Source organism: Ochlerotatus camptorhynchus, unplaced genomic scaffold (genome assembly GCF_037179485.1).
Source record: "Ochlerotatus camptorhynchus isolate MF236.1 unplaced genomic scaffold, CSIRO-AGI_Acam_v1.1 ptg000175l, whole genome shotgun sequence".
Taxonomy (NCBI): Eukaryota; Metazoa; Arthropoda; class Insecta; order Diptera; family Culicidae; genus Ochlerotatus; species Ochlerotatus camptorhynchus.
Window position 1 is genome coordinate 306,253 of NW_027040665.1, and position 21,885 is coordinate 328,137.

Consider the following 21,885-nt stretch of genomic DNA (forward strand, 5'->3'; position numbering starts at 1 on the left):
CCACGATTATCATCAAAACTGTATTATCTGTATAATTTATTGAAAAGTGACGTTAAGTTTGTTTAGGATGAACATTGCAATAGAGCATTCGAGGAAGGTAAAAAGTCATTGATAAACACGCAGTTCCTGGAGTTTTATGACCCACACAAGCCTATTGTTATTGTTTCTGATGCGTCAGGCTATGGTCTAGGAGGAGTGATGGCTCAATTAATTGAAGGAGTTGAAAAGCCAATTTATTTCACATCGTTCTCACTTAACACAGCACAAAAAAAACTACCCGATTCTTCACTTGGAAGCACTTTCTTTAGTATGCACGGTAAAGAAATTCCATAAATTTCTATATGGGAAGAAGTTTTTTATTTACACGGATCATAAACCATTAGTGGGAATTTTCGTTAGAGAGGGCAAACATTCTATTTTCGTTACTAGATTACAGCGATTTGTGCTTGAGCTGTCAATTTATTAATTTGAAATGCAATACAGACCATCAGAGCGAATGGGAAATGCTGACTTCTGCTCACGCTTTCCTTTGGATCGGGCAGTCCCAGATGAATACGGCAGAGAAATGATCAATGGCATTAATTTCAACGGTGAATTCCCTATTGACTACAAGGTGGTAGCAATTAAAACCAAAAATGAGGATTTTCTGCAATCAGTTATATCATTCATGCAAAAAGGCTGGCCTGCAAAGTTGAATACACCGTTTATAGATGTTTTTGCTAATGAACATGATTTAGAACTGGTAGATGAATGTCTATTATATCAGAATAGAGTTGTAATACCGTTATCAATGAAACAACAGATATTGAATCTTTTGCATGCCAACCATGCAGGTATGGTAAAAATGAAGCGTTTAGCAAGGCAAAGTGTTTATTGATTTGGAATTAATTCGGATATTGAAAATATGTGGCAATCTGTGATGCGTGTAATAGCATGGCAATTGTTCCAAAAACAAAAACTGAATATAAATGGATACCTACAACAAGACCTTTCAGCTGGATTCACATTGACTTCTTTTACTTTAACCATCGCACATTTTTATTGATTGTCGATAGTTTTTCTAAGTGGTTGGAAGTTGAATGGATCGGAGACGAGCCAGCCAACGGCTGAAAGTCTCCTTAATAAAGATATAAAAATAAAAAAAAAAAAAGTTGAATGGATGAAACAAGGAACAGATTGTGGAAAGGTTTTGAAAAAATTGGTGGCTTTATTCGCTAGATTTGGATTGCCTGAGGTATTGGTTTCTGACGGTGGTCCTCCATTTAATTCTTTTACGTTTGGTAACTTTTTAAAGCAACAGGGAATTAATATTCTCAAAAGTCCGCCAGTAACGGGCAAGCCGAAAGGTTGGTGAGAACCGTAAAAGATGTGTTGAAGAAATTATTGCTGGACCCAGAGTTTTCTTATATAGATTTGGAGGACCAGATCAATTTATTTTTAATTAACTATAGAAACAACTGTTTGACTATCGATGGGGACTTTCCATCGCAAATGATTTTTTCATATAAACCAAAAACGATCGTAGATTTGTATAACCCTAAAACACAATACAAACAATATCTTAGTTCAGAAACTATGAAAAATTCGAAGGACAAGGGATTTATCCCGGAAAATTCAGACCCTTTCGAAAACCTGATAGAGGGGGACGAATTATGGTATAAAAACCATAATCATCATTCTACAGCTAGATGGCTTAAGGCAGTTTTTATTAAAAAGTTTTCCCGTAACACATTCCAGATTCGAATTGGAAGTGGCGTGGAAACCATGGCCCATCGAGGGCAATTTCGCTTGAATAAGGAGCAGAACCAGTTCCAAAACCCGATCATTAGGTGGGACCAGTAACAGCTGCAACCGGAACGGAGAGCCAATAGTGAGGAATTTAAGGGCTTTTCCGAGGCTGAGCTTAAGCGAGGAAGAAAACGGAAAATCGATGTCGAAAATTCGACGAGTGAAAATTAAGTTTCAAGGGAACAGGATCTAAGGCGTTCTAAGAGGCTAAGAAAAACAAGAATTGACAATGACTTTGAATACTAACTAAATGTAATATGTATTACGTTCTGAGTGGTTTGATTTGAAATATGACAGGATTTTGAATTGTATAACTTGATTAACTATATTGTATTAAATCTTTCCAAGGGGGAAGAGCTAGCCTGAATTTCGAATTCCGTAAAGTAATGTATGAAGCTTTTGTAGGTTTTATAATTAGCTACAACTTTTGTCAACGATTCAAATCTGTATCTCTTATGTATGATGAACCAGAGCAAACTGCACCCACCATTGTTTTTGAGTGAATGTAAATTACATTCACCGAAAAACAATAACATGATCTGCCCGCTCTAGTTCATCATGCATAAGAGATACAGTTTTGAGTTATTTACAAAAGTTGTAGTACAACCTACAAAAGTTTCATACATAATTTTACGGAATTCTGTTGATGAAAAAAGTTAGAGGCAAATGAATGCAAATGAATGTACGAAATGAATGCAAATGATTTTCCATGCCTGATCGGGACATTTAAAAAAGTATGTGCCCCTCCACTCCAATTCAATCCAATGAGGAAACTGCGTCCAAAATAAAGGTGAAACTACAGGCTCTGTTGGAACATACAGTCCAACGAATCATCAAAGTTATTGAGATGGAACTCGACGAGTTTATGACATCAAATAACCTGGAATATGCAGAATTGATTCTATTGAATAGTTGGAACATGGATGGTTCAACCGGTTATTCCCAGTATCATTATTATTATTTATCTTTATTATGGAGGCTTTCAGCCTTGGGCTGGTTCGCCTCCAACTTCCCAGTATCATCAAAAACTGCCAGACGAATGTCAAGATGATTCTGATGTATTCTCATCAACACTCTCTCCAATACGGTTATATATAGTGAATATTCCGAACCAAATTATGTGGTTTAACCGCATGCCTCAAAACATTGATCCTGCAATTCGTGAAAGAGAGTAAAGAGATAATTCTTGCTACAAAATAAGACGTGGAGAAAGCAATGCAAGAACTAATACCAGTGAAATTTGATCAAAAACACAATCTAAGTTGATTTTAAATTTGCACTAAGTATGATTGACGGTAAGGTGTTAACATATATTTGTGGTAGTTCATCAATGCAGAACTGTCCTATTTGTGGGGCAACTCCAAACGTAATGAACAACAAAGACAAATAAGAAGAAGGATTTCTATACAAAGTAGATACCCTAGTCTATGGTATATCTCCACTTCATGCATGGATTCGCTTCTTTGAATGTATGCTGCATATTTCGTATCGTATGGATACAAAGCAATGGCAAGTTTTACAGCCATATAAAGAACAGTATTTGCAAAGAAAAAAAAAGTAACGGCGCAGCTTAATGAAAAATTTGTAGTTAGAGTTCATCAACCAAGATCAGGAGGAGCAGGTACTAGCACAACAGGTAACGTTTGTCGACAAGGATTCGCAAATCCTTATCTTTTAAGCAGCGTTTAAAATATCGGGAATATTCCGGGAAAAAATTGATGCCTATTGCAAAGACACTTTTTTTTACATGATTGGTATAAATTTCTGCAACCGTACACCGCATGCTGGAGAAATAACAATTCATTCGCCAGTCCGCATCGTGCTCTCTTGCCGTGCGGATCTATTTGCTTTTTGCTGAAGGAAGTGTTACTACTACCTAAAGCTACAACAAATTAAAAACAGCACTTTTCAGTGCTCAACCTGTAAAAAATTTTCTACCTTGTTCCTCTTCGATCCTTGTTTGGACCCTACCCGAGGTAATCCTGCTTGGATATCGATTTGGAAAATTCCTCTTCGATCCTTCAGATTCTTATAGTAATCTGCTTGGAAATCGATTTGGATAAAAATTTACTGCCGCCATAGCGCCGAAACGCAAAAGAAAGGGGCAAACTCTTGATCCTCCTTCTGATGAAATTAATTTGAGTAATCAATTTGATTTGCTCACGGATGATGAGAATGATCCATCTTCCAAGAAAAATTCTAGTAAACTTTCCCGGCTTAATGCCAAGAAGGAAAATATTCCCCCTATTGTGATAACCACTTCCGATTTCTATGCTCTTCGCATGGAACTTTTGAATTTCGTGAAAGTTATGTTTTCACTACAAATTGGACGTCGGAGTGAATGCCGTGTATTGTCTGTAACCTTGGACGGATTTAAATGTCTTCTCAAGTACACAGCTAAAAAAAAGTAGTGTAAATTTCCGTTACTATGATGCACGCACATAAATGGAGCGTCATATATGATACAAGTTTAGATTATAGATCGTGTAAATTTATGAGACATGTCATGTAATATCCCATATATTGTATGCAACTGTCCACTTTTGTTTGCAACATTTCTTGCAAGTTGCTAGTTTACGTAAAAAGGAAGTTTACATGCATGAATGTTTGCATGCATGGATGTTTACATCGCCAGTAAAATTCAGAATTTTTTGGTGTGTATCTTACTGAGAAGCAGCATAATTTTTTTACTTACGACACCAAAACTGAACGTGTGTTCAAGGTTGTCATGAAAGGACTGCCCAGTGGTGAATCCCTGGATCAGATCAAAGGTGAACTGGCAAAATTACTTGGAATTGTGCAACTCCAAGTAATCAAAATGAAAATGAAATCCCATCCTGGCGATCCGCGCAACGGGATTTCTAATGATTTTTATTTAGTTCACTTCAAGTCTAGTGAACTAAACAACCTTAAGGCCTTAGAAAAAACTAGCCTTATGCTCCATGTCCGAGTGAAGTGGGAAGACTGGAGGAAATTTCCAAAACCTCACCCAGTGCCGTAAGTGCCAGGATGGGGTCATGGAACTAAAAACTACTACATGCCAGCTAAATGCATGAATTGTGGTCATTCCTCTCACGCAAAGGACGACTGTCCTGTGAAGGAAGATCCTAAGACATTTAAATGTTCAAATTGTTGTGAAAACCACAAATCCAATTTTTGGGAATGTAAGACTCGCAAGGCGATCCTACAATCTCGTTCTAAGCGACAGGTAGGAAACGTTCCACGTTTCTGACCGGTACAAATTCCTCTGCTGTTAAAAACGGTCAGCGAGGAACAAATTTTACATTCGTACCCGTAGGTACAAATATCACCCCTGCTTCAAATTTTTCATCTGTACCTACTGCCCTCGCTGCTAACAATGTTCAGCGAGTTAATGGAGCTACCTATGCTGCTATTGCAGCGGGTAGAAATCAAAATACTAATACTAATCAACGTAATTCTAACGGAAATATTGACAATTTTGACTTAGGAAGCATTACTGCCCCTAAAATGGAATTTTTACAGAAATCATCAATTGACATGATTTCTGATATGCTTAAATCTAACTCCATGTTTGATGCTATTCAAACTGGGGTAAAATTTGCAAATAATATTGTCATGACTTTAAAATTCAGTAATGGATTTTAAAACATTAAATATTTTAAATTGGAATCGCTTAAAGATAATGAAGACGAGCTATTTAACTTTTTGAGAGTTCATAACGTGCATATTGCCGTTATAACTGAAACGTTCCTTAAGCCTAACGATAAGGTTAAGAAGGACGCAAATTATTTGATTCATAGAAATGATCGTCTTGATGGACCCTGTGGTGGCGTTGCCATCATTGTTCATAGTCGAATCAAACATAAAATTCTTTCTTCATTTGAAACCAAAGTTTTTGAAACTTTGGGTGTTTCTGTTGAAACAAAATTTGGACAACTTACATTTATAGCTGCCTATTTGCCATTCCAATGCGTATGCCAGCAAAAGAATTTTCTCAAGGGTGACCTTCAGAAACTTACCCGTCATAGGTCTAAATTCTTCATTATTGGTGATTTGACTGCAAAACACCGCTCATGGAGTAATGCTCAGAGCAATTCCACTATTGATTTGGTCTGACTGATTCATGTCAACTTTGTAGCCAATTGGTTACCCATGCTGACTTTGGTTCTGATCACCTTCCAGTAACTTTTGAAATATCCCAAGAAATAATTTCTAATCCCAACAGCTCTACTTTCAATTACCATAGAGCTGATTGGGAGCAATATCGAACATTTATGGAATATAACTTCGATCCAAACATTCCTTTGCAAACCAAAGATGAAATTAATTATGCTCTTGATTCTCTGACTACTTCTATAGTTGAAGCAAGAGCTGCCTCAGTACCAAAATGCGAGGTTAAATTCGATTCAATTATAATAGACGACGATCTTCAGCTATTGATCCGTCTTAAAAATGTGCGTAGGAGACAATATCAAAGAACACGCGATCCTGCCATGAAAGTTATCTGGCGGGATTTGCAAAAACAAATTAAAAAGCGATTCTCTGCCCTGAGGAACAAAACTTTTGAAAATAATGTTTCTAAATTAGACCCAAGTTCCAAACCCTTTTGGAAACTCACAAAAAATTTGAAAAAACCTCAAAAAGCTATTCCACCGCTTAAAGAAGGTGGTAAAATTTTGATCACAAATTTGGAAAAAGCTCAGAAACTTGCTAAGCAATTTGAGAGCTCCCATAATATTCCCATTGGGTCTTACTAGTCCTATTGAGAATCAGGTGGCTCGGGATTTTCTGAATATTTTCTCTCGGGAAAATATTTTTGATGATTCCTGAGGGACTGTTTTGGACGAAGTAAGGTCTATAACTAAAAAGTTTTAAAATATGAAAGCTCCAGGTGATGATGGAATTTTCTATATCCTTATCAAAAAACTCCCAGAGACTACGTTGTCTTTCTTGGTAAAATTATTTAACAGATGTTTCCATTTGGCATACTTTCCTGATAAATGGAAAAATGCAAAAGTTGTTCCAATTTTGAAGCCGGATAAAAATCCAGCTGAAGCTTCTAGCTACCGTCCAATAAGTTTGCTTTCTTCAATAAGTAAACTTTTTGAAAAGATAATTTTAAATAGAATGATGCTTCACATCAATACGAACTCAATTTTTGCAGATGAGCAGTTTGGATTTCGCCATGGGCATTCAACTACTCATCAACTCTTAAGAGTTACCAATTTAATTCGTTCAAACAAATCTGAAGGCCACTCAACTGGAGTTGCTCTCCTAGACATAGAAAAAGCAGTCGACAGTGTTTGGCATGAAGGTTTGATTACTAAATTGAAAATTGAATTTCCCACTTTATATTATGAAATTAGTTCAAAATTATGTAACTGACAGAACTCTGCAGGTAAATTATCAAAATTCCAAATCTAATCGACTACCTGTTAGAGCAGGAGTTCCTCAGGGTAGCATTCTTGGGCCTATATTGTATAACATTTTCACTTCGGACCTCCCTGATTTGCCTCAGGGTTGCCACAAATCTTTGTTCGCTGATGACACAGGCATTTCCGCTAAAGGAAGAAGTCTTCGTGTTATTTGCAGCAGCCTGCAGAAAAGTTTAGATATTTTCTCTTCTTATTTACAAAAATGGAAGATTTCTCCCAACGCTTCCAAAACTCAACTTATAATATTTCCACATAAGCCTAGAGCTTCCTTTTTGAAACCTAGTAGTAGTCACATAGTCACTATGAACGGAGTTCCAATTTCCTGGTCAAACCAAGTGAAATATCTTGGATTAATACTTGACCAAAAATTAACTTTTAAAGATCACATTGAGGGCATTCAAGCCAAATGTAACAAATATATAAAATGTTTGTCTTATAAACAGGAAATCCAAAGTGATGAAAACGTCGCTAGAACTATTCCACAGCCGCAGTCAGTTTATGAGCAAAAGAAGGACGCACATTATTTGCCTGTAGACTTGGAGACATACTTCAAGTCTCCGCGTACATCGTACGGGTTAGGTAAAAGATGTGCGTCTAACTTTAAAAACTGTCGCATTAATGGCCCTTTGCTCATTTTCAACTTCTATTCAATTTTCATACTGCCGTACTCCAACGGAACTATCCACCTACTCTCTACTAAAGGTCATTCTCTAGCTAATAAATTATCACACTAAAGCTTCATGTTAGCATTTCCAACCAACTCTGGAAATCGCTAACTTTGCGTATGAAGTAACATAAAACACTTTGAATGTAACAATACATCGCCGGAAATGGATCAGGATGAAGACTCTGAAGCTGAGGAAATGGAAGCTTAAGAAGAGCCGTATGAAACGATGCGGCCAGATGAAGCAGACACGAGTTACGACAGCACTTCAGTGCTTTGGAGCTGCGTCAAGTAAATCACTGTAGGATTTTTCCGAAACGATCAGCAAGGGACAACAAGGGTATCTGAGCAGAGAATGAAAACAAAATGAAAACTAAATGTGACCTTTTGATATAAGCGTTCGTGATAACATATTTTGCCTACCGTGTGGTCGAGTTAACAGTAATCATAACAAAAATGAGATCTAAATGGTATATGACGCATATTAAAAAGATAGCAAATCATGTTTTCTTGTATGCATTTGATATCAGTAATTTCGTTAATAATAAGCAAAATAAGTAATCATTAATTTTTTATAACTATGGTAGGAAAAAAAAACTAAACTAGTTATTATTTCGATATCATGATATCAAATTTAGTATTCTGAATGTTTTGAAATCTATTGGTTGATATCAAGTTTCAAAATAGAAAAATGTTATCATTTGTTCAAAAGAAAAACAATCCTGTATATCAATCAGTTCTATCGATATCTATCTAATTGACTCGTAAGAAAAAATAATAAAAATATGTAGATTTCAGTGATAAATGTGGATGCTCTTTTCATAAAATATCAAATTTCGTTTATAATTATATTTTTAAGAAATATCAAAATAATATGAATTCAACTCAAATTAAAAAAAAAATAGTATATCAAAATATGTTATCAATATGATTTCAAAGGAGTCGAGTTTCGAACGCCTTTGGATACGGTTCTCTGTTTTGTGCGTGCATTCGCTTTCATAGTTTTCGGTTGCATTTGCCGGATTAGCGCTGTCACTCTGCCTCCCGGAAAGTTAGACGTGTGTGTGTAGTGGTTTTCTCGCTTTCCGAGAAGTTTTAGAATCGAGATAGAAAACATTGTTCATCATGTTTGCAAGCAACAGAAGATTTGACGCTATCTGTGTTGTTTTTTTTTTTCTCCCGGTCCAGAAATTTGTGACATCGCAAGTGATAATTTTAATTTTAGTTTATTTACGCGGTGATGATGTTGGTTCACTCGCAACTATTTTTGAAAAAAAAATTAAGTATTTTCGAACGAAAGTGTACCAAAAGTGCTTCTGAACGTGTTTCGCAGTTGGGTGTGGTGAAATTCGTGCATTCCCTTCCCGGTTGATTTTGAAAATCAGTATCACAAAATTGAAAAACGGCGCCGGTGGTGTAGTGGTAAGCGTGATTACCTCTCACCCCAGCAGGCCTGGGTTCAATCCCAGTCGGCGCCGCCGGGATGTTCTGAGGCATAACATCTCTGATCACGCCTTCCTTCGGATGGGAAGTAAAGCCGTTGGTCCCCGGTTCATGAGTTGATGGGTCGATAGGTAGGGTCCAGGTGTGGGAGCTGCCTTCCTGGCACGTCGGTAGCATTGGTGCTCAGCACGGAAAACAAGATCGACGGAAAAAACAAACCAAAGGAAAAAAAAAAAAAAATCACAAAATTGCCCACCCATTCCTTTTTTTGCCGTTCAACAACGACGGGTGTGCTTTCGCGAGAGTGACGTTTATTGGATCTGTTTCTTTACTAGGGTGTGTGTGCTTTTTTTGTGTAACTAGCGTAAGTGTGCCTGCGATTTGCATTGACTTCTCGACGCAGAATCTCACTTGTCGTTGTCGAAGGCACCGTCGCAGTCGCTGTCGTAATCGCCGTCGTAGTCGTAGGCAGTACCATTAGTATATTTAAAATTAACCATCAACCGCTGAAAATATGAATTATCGCGTATTTCTGTTGTTCATTACATGCCAAGTGAAATTCGAGAACGTAATTTCATTTGAATAGCTTGTTTAACCAGGTCTTAAACAATCGTCACGTCGGTTATAGCTTGTTATGATTGCCTGAACCATGCGTAAAGAGAAAATCGAAACATTGAACGTCGCGTGAAAGTGGATCTTAATGAAGGTCTAACTACTCTTTCGTAGCTTTAAGTTTTAGGGGTTCAAAGATCGTCGGTTACAGTGGCTTGCTTACTGAGCAGAAAAACGCGGTCCCAGGTCCTTTCATATTAAAAATGTATGGTAAGATCGCTTGTGTAGAAGAGAAAACATTCAGTGTAGTTATTACGGAGTTATTACCCCTCATTTCCATTTTCATACCCCTCACACATTTCAGTTCAGTGTCTGAGTAATAGCGCGGAGAAGGTGACTCCCACTCGAGGCAGACATTGTTAAGCTAGCTACGATCGAATACGGAAGCAAATAAATTCGTTTTAATTAAATCCTATAGAAATTTCAGAAGTGGGATACACCGCGGCTTTATACGTTGAGCTTCGATTCGCTAGTTGGATTACGTGATTTTAAACGGTGTGCGGTTACGAGGAGGCTAATTCTCTGTCTAAGACGTAAAAACCTGACTGAGAAGGATGCCCAGACGAAGACGACGACATGGCGTCGACGAACGAGAATACGATTCACAGGAGGAAGAAGAAAACTGGCTGATGAGGAACGCACCGCAAGCTCAATCCCGTCCGCTCCATCCGGAGGAAGTGAAGGCTTTGATAAGCGAATTCAATGGCGAAAATGCTGTTACGTCATGGCTACGCAAACTGGATCATTACAAAACACTCTACAATTGGACCGATGCAGCTGCTCTTTTGTACGCTACCACAAGGTTGACTGGATCAGCAAAACTGTGGTACAACTCTGTGGAGGAGGACATTTTCAATTTCCATGATTTCAAAGAGATGATAGCTGCAACGTTCCCAAATTACGTCGATGATGCCGATATCCATCGAGAGCTGATGGCAGCCATGAAAAGCAACCAGGAAAGCTACGAAGGTTACGTCTTCAGAATGCAGAACATTGCGAGTTAAGGACAAACGTCACAGTCTTCGCTCATCAAATACATCATTAGTGGGCTGTCTCGTGATAAGCTTTACGAGCAAATAGTATCGGCGGAATACCGAACAGTTATGGATCTCTTGAAGCGTTTGAAGTGGTGCGAAGCAAATTTCCGGATGAAGAAACCAAACTACAACGTGGCTCGCATTTCGCAAGCAAGCCGTCCGACAGGTAACGACGGAAGAACAGCAGCACTGGTACCAGTAACATCACAAGCTGGGTCTAGTGATTGGGTTTGTTTCAATTGCAACGCGCCAGGGCACAAATCCGTTAACTGCCCCAAACCGCAACGTCGTTCTCGGTGTGCTTGCTGCTCCAAGGTTGGTCATCAGGAGGATACTTGTCCAGACAAGAAGCCGTCAACTTTTGCACCGAAGCTGAGAGTCGCTATGATTTCTGCATCTAATCAGGATCAGCCGGCGGCAAACGAAGGAATCGATACGGATGAAGACGGAATGATGGAAGGAGAAGCGATTATTGGACGACGTCTCAAGCAACTCAAGCTGTTGGTGGATTCCGGCAGTGCGGTAAGCCTAATTAAGCATTCAGCACTGGCAGCTCTAGTTAGATTGGATAAAGAGGTAGCAAACAATCGAGAAATAATAGGTGTGAATAGTTCGAAAATATGTGTTGAAGGTTGTTTAAAAACAAAAATAGTTCTATTCAGGTCCTTAGTTTATGACGTTTCTTTCTATGTTGTTCCTGATGAGACAATGGAAGTTAGTGCAATTCTAGGTCGAGATTTTATGAAACGAAACAATCTATCGGTTATACGATTCTCGAAATCAGAAGAAAAACCTAAAAGTGAATACGACAGTGTACTAATGAACACAGCATTCGGAGAGAATGCTCTAAACCAGTCGGTCGAAGAAGAACTTTGCTTGATTGTTGGTGATAACGAGGAGACTGTGAAGTTCCGTGAAGAAATTTTGCGTGCTTATCAGACCAATTATTGCATCAAGAAGTCGGACTACGGAAAAGCGGTACAATTTACAGCATCAATTCGTTTGCGGGAAGAGAAATATTATAACGTCTCACCACAACGGTTGTGTCACGCAGAGCGAAAGGTGGTAGAGTCAATAGTGGCTGAATGGCTAGATAAAGGCATTATACGTGAAAGCGATTCTCCTTATTCCAGTAGGATTGTTCTGGTGAAAAAGAAAAACGGATCTTTCCGACTGTGCGTCGATTTCAAATCTTTGAATCGGTTAGTTGAACGAGATCATTTTCCTCTTCCGGTAATCGAGGACCAGATTGCAAAGTTAGATGGAATGAAGTATTTCTCTACAATGGATATGAAAAATGGGTTTTTCTATGTGGACCTTACCGAGGATTCAAAAAAGTACACTTCTTTTGTCACGGAAAACGGACAATTTGAGTTCAACAAGCTTCCATTTGGGTACACAAACGCACCCGCCATTTTTTCGCGCTATGTGGCTAAGATTCTGCATCCTTTTGTCAAGTCTGGAGAACTGATAGTGTTTATGGACGACATAATGCTCTGCTCAAAAACTGTGCATCAGCATCTAGATCTTTTGCGTCGAGTTTTTGCTACTCTCAAAGATAACGGAGTGAAACTAAATCTGGAGAAAAGCCGTTTTCTAGTCACTCGTGTTGACTTCCTGGGATACAGCATCAGCTTCAATCAAATCAGCCCTTGTGACCGGCATGTGGAAGCAGTTCGCGAAATACCAGTTCCTCAAAACGCGAAGAGCTTGCAACGTTTTCTGGGATTGATGAGCTATTTCAGGAAATTTATCAAGGGATTTTCTACGATAGCTAGTCCTCTTTACGATCTTCTTAAGAAAGATGCTGAGTATTTTTTGGGAGCACCGCAGTTGGAAGCTGTAGAAAAGCTTAAAAAGTTGTTGATATCGCGTCCTGTGCTTTGCATATATTCTCCAAATACTGATACGCAGTTGCATACAGATGCGTCATCGCAAGGATTTGGAGGTATTTTGATGCAGCGTCAACGGATTGACAATAAATATCACCCGGTCATGTTTTTCAGTCGTAAAACAAATTCCGCAGAAAGCAAGCTCCATTCTTTTGAGCTAGAAACCCTGGCAATAGTATATGCGTTGAAGCGCTTTAGACACTATGTTACTGGTATTCCGTTTGAAATAGTAACTGACTGTAAATCCCTGAAGCAAACGCTGGAGAAAAGGATATCAACTCGAAAATTGCAAGATGGGCCATGTTCCTCGAGGAGTTCAACTACAAGGTCGTGCATCGTTCTGGGGAGCAAATGCAGCACGTCGACGCCCTTTCAAGGATGTACGTTCACACAGTTGACTTGGCCAAGGACATCAATGAAGATAATTCGTTCGAGAACGCTCTGTACGTGGCTCAAATTCAAGATCCTGTCATCTGCGCATTGAAAGCATCAGCAACAAATGGAGACTTAAAAAATACGAGGTTCGAGATAACTTGTTGTTCAGAAAGGAGAAAAACCGTTATTATTGTACGTGCCTCAAGCAATGGAAGATTCTGTTGTATACCGATTCCACGACTCAATGGGGCATTTCGGAAAGGATAAAGTTATAGAATTGATCAAGCGAGCATTCTGGTTTCCAAATATGTCAGAAAAAATAGCTGAACACTGTAAAAAGTGTATATCCTGTATACTTTTTAATCCAAAGGCAAGGAAAAATGATGGTGTGCTTCAAAACATCGCCAAAGGAAACCGACCATTTTGGACTTTACATGCAGATCATTTGGGTCCGCTAGAGATGACGAAAGGGAAGAACAAGTATATTTTGGCGGTGGTAGATGGATTCACAAAGTTCGTGAAGCTGTACCCAACAAAAACAACCAACTCCAAAGAAGTAATGAAACATCTGAAATCATATTTCATCAACTACAGTACTCCAAGAATCCTTATCACTGACCGTGGATCTTGTTTTACATCGCAACCGTTCAAGCAATTTGCGGATTCCCATGGATTTTCGCATACTCTTGTAGCAACAGCATGTCCTCAGGCAAATGGCCAAGTCGAGAGGTACAATCGTACACTGCTTCCAGTATTGGCTAAACTTGCTGAGTCCTCTAAGACGTCCTGGGATACTGTGCTCATCGATGTTGAGTATTTTCTCAACAATTCGATCAACCGAGGAACTGGGTCGATTCCATCTAAGCTGCTGTATGGAGTGCAACAACACCGAAAAATTAACCATGATGCCGTTCAATACTTCCAGGACCTGCTGGAGTCATCTGATCGGCTAAATCTGGAAGATGCACGGAACATGGCAGCCGAATGCATACGAAAAGTGCAGGATTACAATAAGAAGTGTCATGATAGTAGAAGTCTCAGGACTACATTCAAGGAGAACGATTTGGTAGTTATTAGAAGTGTACCAGTAGTCGGGGAAAACAAAAAGCTAAGGCCTCGATTCAAAGGGCCTTACCGAGTGAAAAAGGTTCTTGATCAGAATAGATATATTGTGTCAGATATAGATGGGTATCAAGTGTCGACGAAACATTTTGAGGGAATTTTTGATCCACAGAATATGCGAATGTATAAGTCACATGAAGCTGGTAGTAGTTCGGATGTAGATCAAGAAGTTGAATCCGAAAGCAGTGATAGAGAGGATTAACGCTAGCTTTTATCTATTTCAGGACGAACATGAATTTGAATAGCATAACGACTGGAAAACGAAGATCAAACAATCATTTGTAACGCAGCATAGGGACTAGGTATCAGTGGGAGAAAAGTTCCGCAGGATGGCCGAGCTGTAGAAGAGAAAACATTCAGTGTAGTTATTATGGAGTTATTACCCCTCATTTCCATTTTCATACCCCTCACACATTTCAGTTCAGTGTCTGAGTAATAGCCTCCCACTCGAGGCAGACATTGTTAAGCTAGCTACGATCGAATACGGAAGCAAATAAATTCGTTTTAATTAAATCCTATACTTGTTTATCGTGTATAAGTAAAAAAATTTGTTTTCGTCGGTGCTAGGTTTGAATAGTTATAAAAACTTGAGTAACGCTATAATGTGATATGAGGGGCTCGGTGGCCTTAGAGCAACCGTTTTTGCTTACTGAGCAGAACATCATGAGTCTAATCTCAAGCCCATCCACATTCAAGATTAGTCAATGATTAAAAAAGAGCTCGTCAGCCTAGTGGCAAACGTTTTTGTTTACTGAGCAGAAGACCGTGGGTTCAATCCCAAGCTCCTTCGCGTTATATGATGGTTAGGACATCAATTCAGCTTATCGTTTACCAAAACGAGCCCTGCTGCAAACCCAACCCTATTACCCAATATCCCAGTGATTCCTCGTGGAAGTGCAGAAGTGTTCTCGGCTTCCATCAAAGCGAGTGTCACGTCAACACATTCCTACCCCTTCCTTTCTTGACATGTGTTCGGGCGCGGCCGGCGCTGGTATTGCCTAGTTTGAGATCACTAGTTTTTACACATTGAGGATGATTGCTAGTCCCAAGCATCGTCTATTGGTTCTCTGTGTAATTACAGCTGGTCTGGCAATAACAGAGCAGCAACCGTGGGCGGTCAATCATGCTCATGCTCATGCTCATATGTTATCAATATGATTTCAAAAACATAATTTGATAACATTTTGATATTATTTTGATATCCGACTGTACCTTTCTCAAAATTGACTTTTGGTCGATTTCTACTCTCTATATACAATTTTCACACTGCCGTACTCTAACAGAACTATCAACTCTATACTTTCATCTCCTCATCTATCGTAGTGGTCATTTTCATTTTATGGCTGATATCTGACATTAATCATCTCCAATTATGTAAATTTACTATGATTTTTCAAATATTTACATGGGAATCACACTCCTAACTTCGACTGCCATTTTGTCGATGCCTACTTTTTACATGTGGGACATTATATCTCTCAAAATTAATGACGAGATGAACTAGCCACTGTGCTAAGAATCTCGCTTATAAAGAAAAAAAAAATCTCAAAATTTTCCGTGTTTTAGAAAACAAACACTCCCAAGGGCGGTTGTAATATTTGACAAAAACTCCAGAGCCACCTGAAACAAATATCTGACCTGGGCCCAGGTCAAGGCAAAAGCGAGCAGCCGCCCAGGATGGAAGTCTTTCACGTTGGCCCTTTGCACCGCTGGTGGTGCACAGGACCCTTAAGTTAAGTTAAGTGAAACAAACAAGGATACGTACACTAAGTAAGATAAGTACCGAAAAATAACACATGTTATTATATAGTTGAAGATGCTAATTTCAAATAACAGACTAAAGTGGTAATTTTTATACGATAGATGAGGAGATGAAAGTATAGAATTAATAGTTCCGTCAGAGTACGGCAGTGTGAAAATTGCATATAAAGAGTAGAAAGCGAGCAAGGACAACTTTTAGGAAGGTACAAATCGGTTTGATCATCTCTCTTTACCAAACTCCCTCGTTGGAGAGGGGCGGTGAGGGGTATTCCTTCCCGCCACCACTGGCGGGCCTTCTTTCGGTTATTATTGCTGAACCATTCAGATTTTCTGTGAAAAAATACAGGAAAGCTGTGAAAAATCACCATTGTTCAGCTGTTGATGTTTCGGTAAAATTTCACAGAAATCTGTGAAATAATCTTAGTGTGTACTATCAATGTTCTAACGTTAACGCGTTAAAGTTGTTGACGTTAACTTTTTGTATAACGGTGCTTACCACTATAAATATCATTTCGCGAAATATCCACCCGTGAAAATAAATTCGGTGAGTTGGTTTCAGGGCAAAATGTTATAAACTCAATGTTTATAAGTAAAGTAAGGTTGGCAAGATGGGCCATGTGGAAAGTGAGTCATGTAGCCTTAATGGTAGTTTGAAGAAGCTAACCATAATTGGGGTTGCTTGCACCTATTGATATTGACAAACAAATAAATTACACTGGAGTCGCTTTTTACGCGGTTTTTTTTTACACGGTTTTTTTTTACGCGGTTTTTTTTTACGCGGATTTCGGAGTTTACGCGGTTTTTTTTTACGCGGATTCCGGAATTTACGCGGTTTTTTTTTACGCGGATTTCAGAATTGACGCGGTATATCGCTTTTTACGCGGTTTTTTTCTTACACGGTCTTTTTTTACGCGTTTTTTTTTTTACGCGGATTTCGGAATTTACGCAGTTTTTTTTACGCGGATTCCGGAATTTACGCGGTTTTTTTTTCACGCGGTTTTTTTTTACGCGGGACGTATCACCCGCGTAAAAAGCGACTCCAGTGTAATAAATGTACTAGCTGACGCATCTTGCCCCGTGACCCATCCTGTCCCACCTTACTCTACTTAAAGATTGGTAAACAACCAACTGAGATCCATCGACTTTAATGCCGGTAATATTTCAGCTGTAGATTCTGGCAATGCTCATAATTTGCATCATCATTTGTCCTATGCATTAAAAAATGTACTTAAAATAATTTGTACTTGAACTTTGCTGGACTACGAGTATTTAAGCCGGGGATTCAAAAAGATTATAGATATTTCATTTTGCAACTGTTCTCATTAAGAATCACTGAAAAATATTCTACCGTTCTTTCAATTATGATTATTTAATTACTAATGATCAATCATTCAATTTTACAATTATATAGGGTAAGTGTGTCAGTTTTAGATCCTGAGTTTGAACTTAGGGTCTAAGTCTAATTTGAAGTATTTTACCATGATTTTATTAGCGTGGATGTATATTATAATTATGTTCCAAACATGTAACGACATAAATTTTACCAGTAAAACCTGACGCAGTTACCCTAGCTGTGTTCACATTCACGATAATCCAAGTTTTTTTATGAAAGAATAAATAAGATCAAAGTGCTTACTTGAGTTTTGATCGTAATGACCATTCTGCTGAAGTTTTGCTGGTGACTCTGTGTTAAGCTGCGATGCAGTAACCGATCTTGTTTGTAATGTAGAAGCTTTGGATGAATTGGGCTGAAAAGGAATAGGTAGTGATAAAAGAAACTAATATCAAAATTCATTTAGGAAGCGAACTTCGTCGAGTAATTGCCGTAATCGTTGTAGCTGTGCTTCCAATTGACGATTGTGATCTTCTAGGATCTGCATTCTTGCTTCCAATCTTCCTTTGTGCTGCCTCAATAGTTTAGCTTCAGCTATCATATCCTGCACAAAAAATTATTATAGTTAGACACCTTTTTAACAATAAACATAATAAACACAATAAATAAATAGTTAATTATCTTACGTTTCCTCCAGACCCTGTAGATTGCGACATTTGTGTCTCATCAGGAGTAGTTATAGGAGTCTGCTTGGATCTTAACCTTTCATACTCTGCCTGCAAAGAAGCGTTTTCTTCTTCTAAATCTTTGATCATGGCTTCTAGTTCTTCCCGTTGTTCTGCATCCATAGCAGCCATAACTTGTACTGGAGATTTGGGTCCAACATTGTTGGGTAACGATTGACAGTATTGCGCAATCAATTGATGTTCGTCATCACTATCCGGTGTCGAATTACTTCGAGTACCGTACTCGACTTGAGCCAATCTAGATGCGTACATTTCAAGTCGAGAGTGCATATCGTTTTGTAAAGTATGTGTGCCGTGTTGCGGACTAGGTGCAGGACTTTCCAAAGCATCACCTTCCAGTACACTTTGTACTGGTAAGTAACCGACACGAGGATGCTTTTTAAAATATTTCCTACTTTTGAATTTGTTGCGAAGTGCTCTAGTAAAGTCACGGACATCTTCGGTTGAAGTGGTCTAAATATTTTAGAAAGAAATATATGCAGTCTAAATTATGACAAAAATATTACAACAAAGGATTCCACAATTCGATTTTAAATCAACGACCAAATGAGCTAGAATAAAACTGCTAGTTTTTTCACTAGTGCTCTATATTAGACTGGCCCACATTTATATGGGAGATTTTTTTTTATATTTTTTTTCAACGGGCCAACCCCCAGATTTGTGTCATTAGATAAGAAAACCACTCTGTGAAAATTTCAGCTCATTCGGATGATTAGAACTTTTATTTTTGTGGGCCAGTCTACTCTAGTATTTCTTATTTGAATTAGGCCCTAAAATTGTCCTGATTTTCTTTGCATTGATAATGGTAGATAAATGTTCTTGCCTTGGATCGAAATTAATTAGTAAAGAATTAAAAACGAGAATTTAAGATGGGATCAATTAGAGCACAACAAATGCCAAAACTGGCACAATTAGTCCCTTAAATTATATTGATTTTTTGCAAACAGGTAAGTAAAGTCTTTGTTATAATTTAATGCAATAGCATTCTTAATATCCAATCATTTATGAAACTTCCGTCATGGGTATTGGTTTTGAAAGTAACAGTAACACTCTTTGGGCGAAAAGGGGTTGATTTCGGAACGAATTGTGAAGGTGATGTTGACCTACCGTGGTACAATATTCATGCATCGGGTGTGATAATTTGTGATTTTTAGCATTGCGTCCCAAAAAGAAACATCTTTGACACATATCGAAATTGAAGCATTTCAAACATCTATATCTAAATCCAACAATTGGATACTCCTTACAAATGTTGCATTTCGCTTGATGCTTTGCAGTCTCTGCTGCTACTAAGCGGTGTAGAACCGGAAGCCACACCAAACTTTGTGGTTCGTGTTGCAACCAGTTCAGAAAATGTTGTGCTTCAACAGCCGTCTCCGTTAATTCACCGTTTTGGTTAACACCGGCTCGCTCAAAACATGATCGCACAGATGGTTCAATATTTGATCCACCAAACGCTGCTACTTCACCCAATTGACGGGGCACTTGTATGCAGTCATGCAATAACAGTCCCAACTTGCGTTGATCCACTTTTTTCTCAAGATCCGCAATCAACCGGAATAAGTAACGATATTTTTCCTCTAAGTGCCCTTTGCAGAGCAAAATTAGGCCAACCTGCAACAAAAAAACAACGCATTAGTTGAATAAACAACAAAATTCAATAAATTCAGCTTGCCTTAAAACTAAGAACACGTATCTGACCAGTTCGCTGTGAGTCGTACACGTTGAGAATCCAGTTAATGGCTAAATCGAGCATCAACGACATATCGATTGTTCCAATTGTTACATACAACGAGTGCAAGACCGTCGTCATATCCGGTATGTCTATTAATTTGTCGTTTTGTGCCCGTAGACCATGACGATCGAATGATTCTATGGCAACGTTCATTGCTAGGCGGTCGAAAGCTGAACAAATGAAAATATTTTAGAAGAACATGCAGGAAAAGTTTACTAAGGAAAATGTATAACCTAATCTTGTCTGTACGGTACGTAATTTTAGGGCCGTTCTATATGCTGAGAACCGAACTTCGTTCAAATCAGCTAATGATTTCATTAGTTCGATCATTTCCGGGTGGTCCCAATGTGTATTTTCTCTCTCGTGACTGTGAAAAAGATAAGCATTATGAAGCTTGAACAAATGTCACTAGGCAACAATAGATCCGTACGTACTTGATATAGTAAGGCACATTGGCTGGAGTCGTTGCTCTTTCCCATGGCGGTTTAACACTAGTAGCTAAATTCGGGATAGGGCCAATGGTACCGGTGCTTATGCCATGTGTTGATTTGTTGCCATCTGGATCTGCTGCAAAGGGCTGTTTAGCTCCATTCGCTACCAATATTTTGTGCCGTTCATCCATAGCGATATGAAGCAATTTCATTCTGTCACAAAATAGCATTAACAAATGTATTTACCAAACTTATGAAGATTGAATTACAATTTTGTAATACATACCGAGTGTTCAAATCTTCTAATTTGGCTAGACATTGATTAGGAACAAGAACATGATTCGCCGTGAAGAAACTCTGCTGCTCATTGCAGTCATCCAACAGTGCCCCAGCGGTGGTCATTTTGTCTTTTAAACGTTGAAGATGTTGCAGTTGATCTGCGGCATCAGTGGCTGTACTGGGTGAAGTCCACGATTGAGTCAATGTTTCAGCTGATGCAACACGGGAGCTCAGATCTTCCAGTACCTTCTGGAATTGGCGCATTTTCTGGAAAAAAGAGAAAAAAAAATGCAACATAATCAAACATGATTAAGTAAACAATAAAAGTGCAATTCACATATATGCAAACCATGAAACAAACCTCTTCAGTTCGTAAAACTCCAACAACTTGTAACAACATCTGTTGTGCCTCATTAATGGGCTGGCTGATACTAGCATCGATATCATCCACTAGCGTAACGTCTCCTTTGATATATTCGATATCCGAATCAGATTCGGTATTCAAATGATCCAGCTCATAGAATACATCATTGTTACTTGAACAAGTAGAGGATGATAGGCAACTCGGTGGCAAATATAGATGCAAACCGTCTCTGCCTTCAGATTGGTTGCCTTTGGCACTCACAGAGTCTAATGACTTTTCGGTTGGTGATATAAGCTGCATAGTTCTACGCTTATAGCGCTCTGAAAATTCAGCGGTGGTTACTTTCGCACCTCAATCTTCAAGGGCCTTACAATGTGCGCTAAACAAGTTAAAGTACAACATGTAATAAAAAATGCAGCCATCACGCGCTTCAAACGAATGACGAGTTACATACTAACACACATTTTTTCGCCTTCCAGCTTAGTCGTTAAATAAATCAAATTTTGCATTGTACGCACTAATGCACGCTTCACATTGCGGTAATTTGAGCAAGCGTAAACTTGTAGTTGGCCAAATTCCTTTTATACCACAGTGTCTCTGACAAAACAATATTATTATAAAAAAAAACAGTATCGCTGAAAACACCCACCAAACGAATTCTTATGTGATCCTGTTTCATTTGAGGTTAGTTTCAAAATCTTATATCGGGGTTAATTTTACTTCTCTTGTTTTGGGCTTGAAAAATTAGTTTTTGAACGTGATTTATACTGCAAAAATACGAAAAAATAAAATAAAATTAGAACATTTCGATACTAGAGTCATATGAAAGGGGCGAGCCTAAGCTTTTGTTTGGTGGGTGTTTCAACGATAATGTTTTTTTTTAATA

The 21,885-nt window shown here is 38.5% G+C and overlaps 1 protein-coding gene across 4 annotated transcripts in view; it reads right to left on the minus strand.

The window, feature by feature from the left end:
- Positions 1-21,885, minus strand: part of Dys (Dystrophin) — an 83,365-nt gene that overhangs the window by 26,123 nt on the left and 35,357 nt on the right. The window contains exons 1-9 of one of the 4 annotated variants that reach the window (XR_010517650.1): positions 20,997-21,363; positions 20,643-20,902; positions 20,360-20,569; positions 20,159-20,292; positions 19,866-20,095; positions 19,298-19,804; positions 18,131-18,643; positions 17,920-18,048; positions 17,748-17,859 (exon numbers count right to left, since the gene is read on the minus strand). Coding sequence is in view for 3 of the 4 variants with exons in the window: in XM_065222541.1 (XP_065078613.1) it covers positions 17,748-17,859; positions 17,920-18,048; positions 18,131-18,643; positions 19,298-19,804; positions 19,866-20,095; positions 20,159-20,292; positions 20,360-20,569; positions 20,643-20,902; positions 20,997-21,299 (2,398 nt within the window). In the remaining variant the exon portion in view is untranslated. Of the gene's footprint in view, positions 1-17,747; positions 17,860-17,919; positions 18,049-18,130; positions 18,644-19,297; positions 19,805-19,865; positions 20,096-20,158; positions 20,293-20,359; positions 20,570-20,642; positions 20,903-20,996; positions 21,388-21,885 lie in introns of those variants that run through there. The other 3 variants (XM_065222541.1, XM_065222543.1, XM_065222542.1) reach the window with 3 other exon arrangements.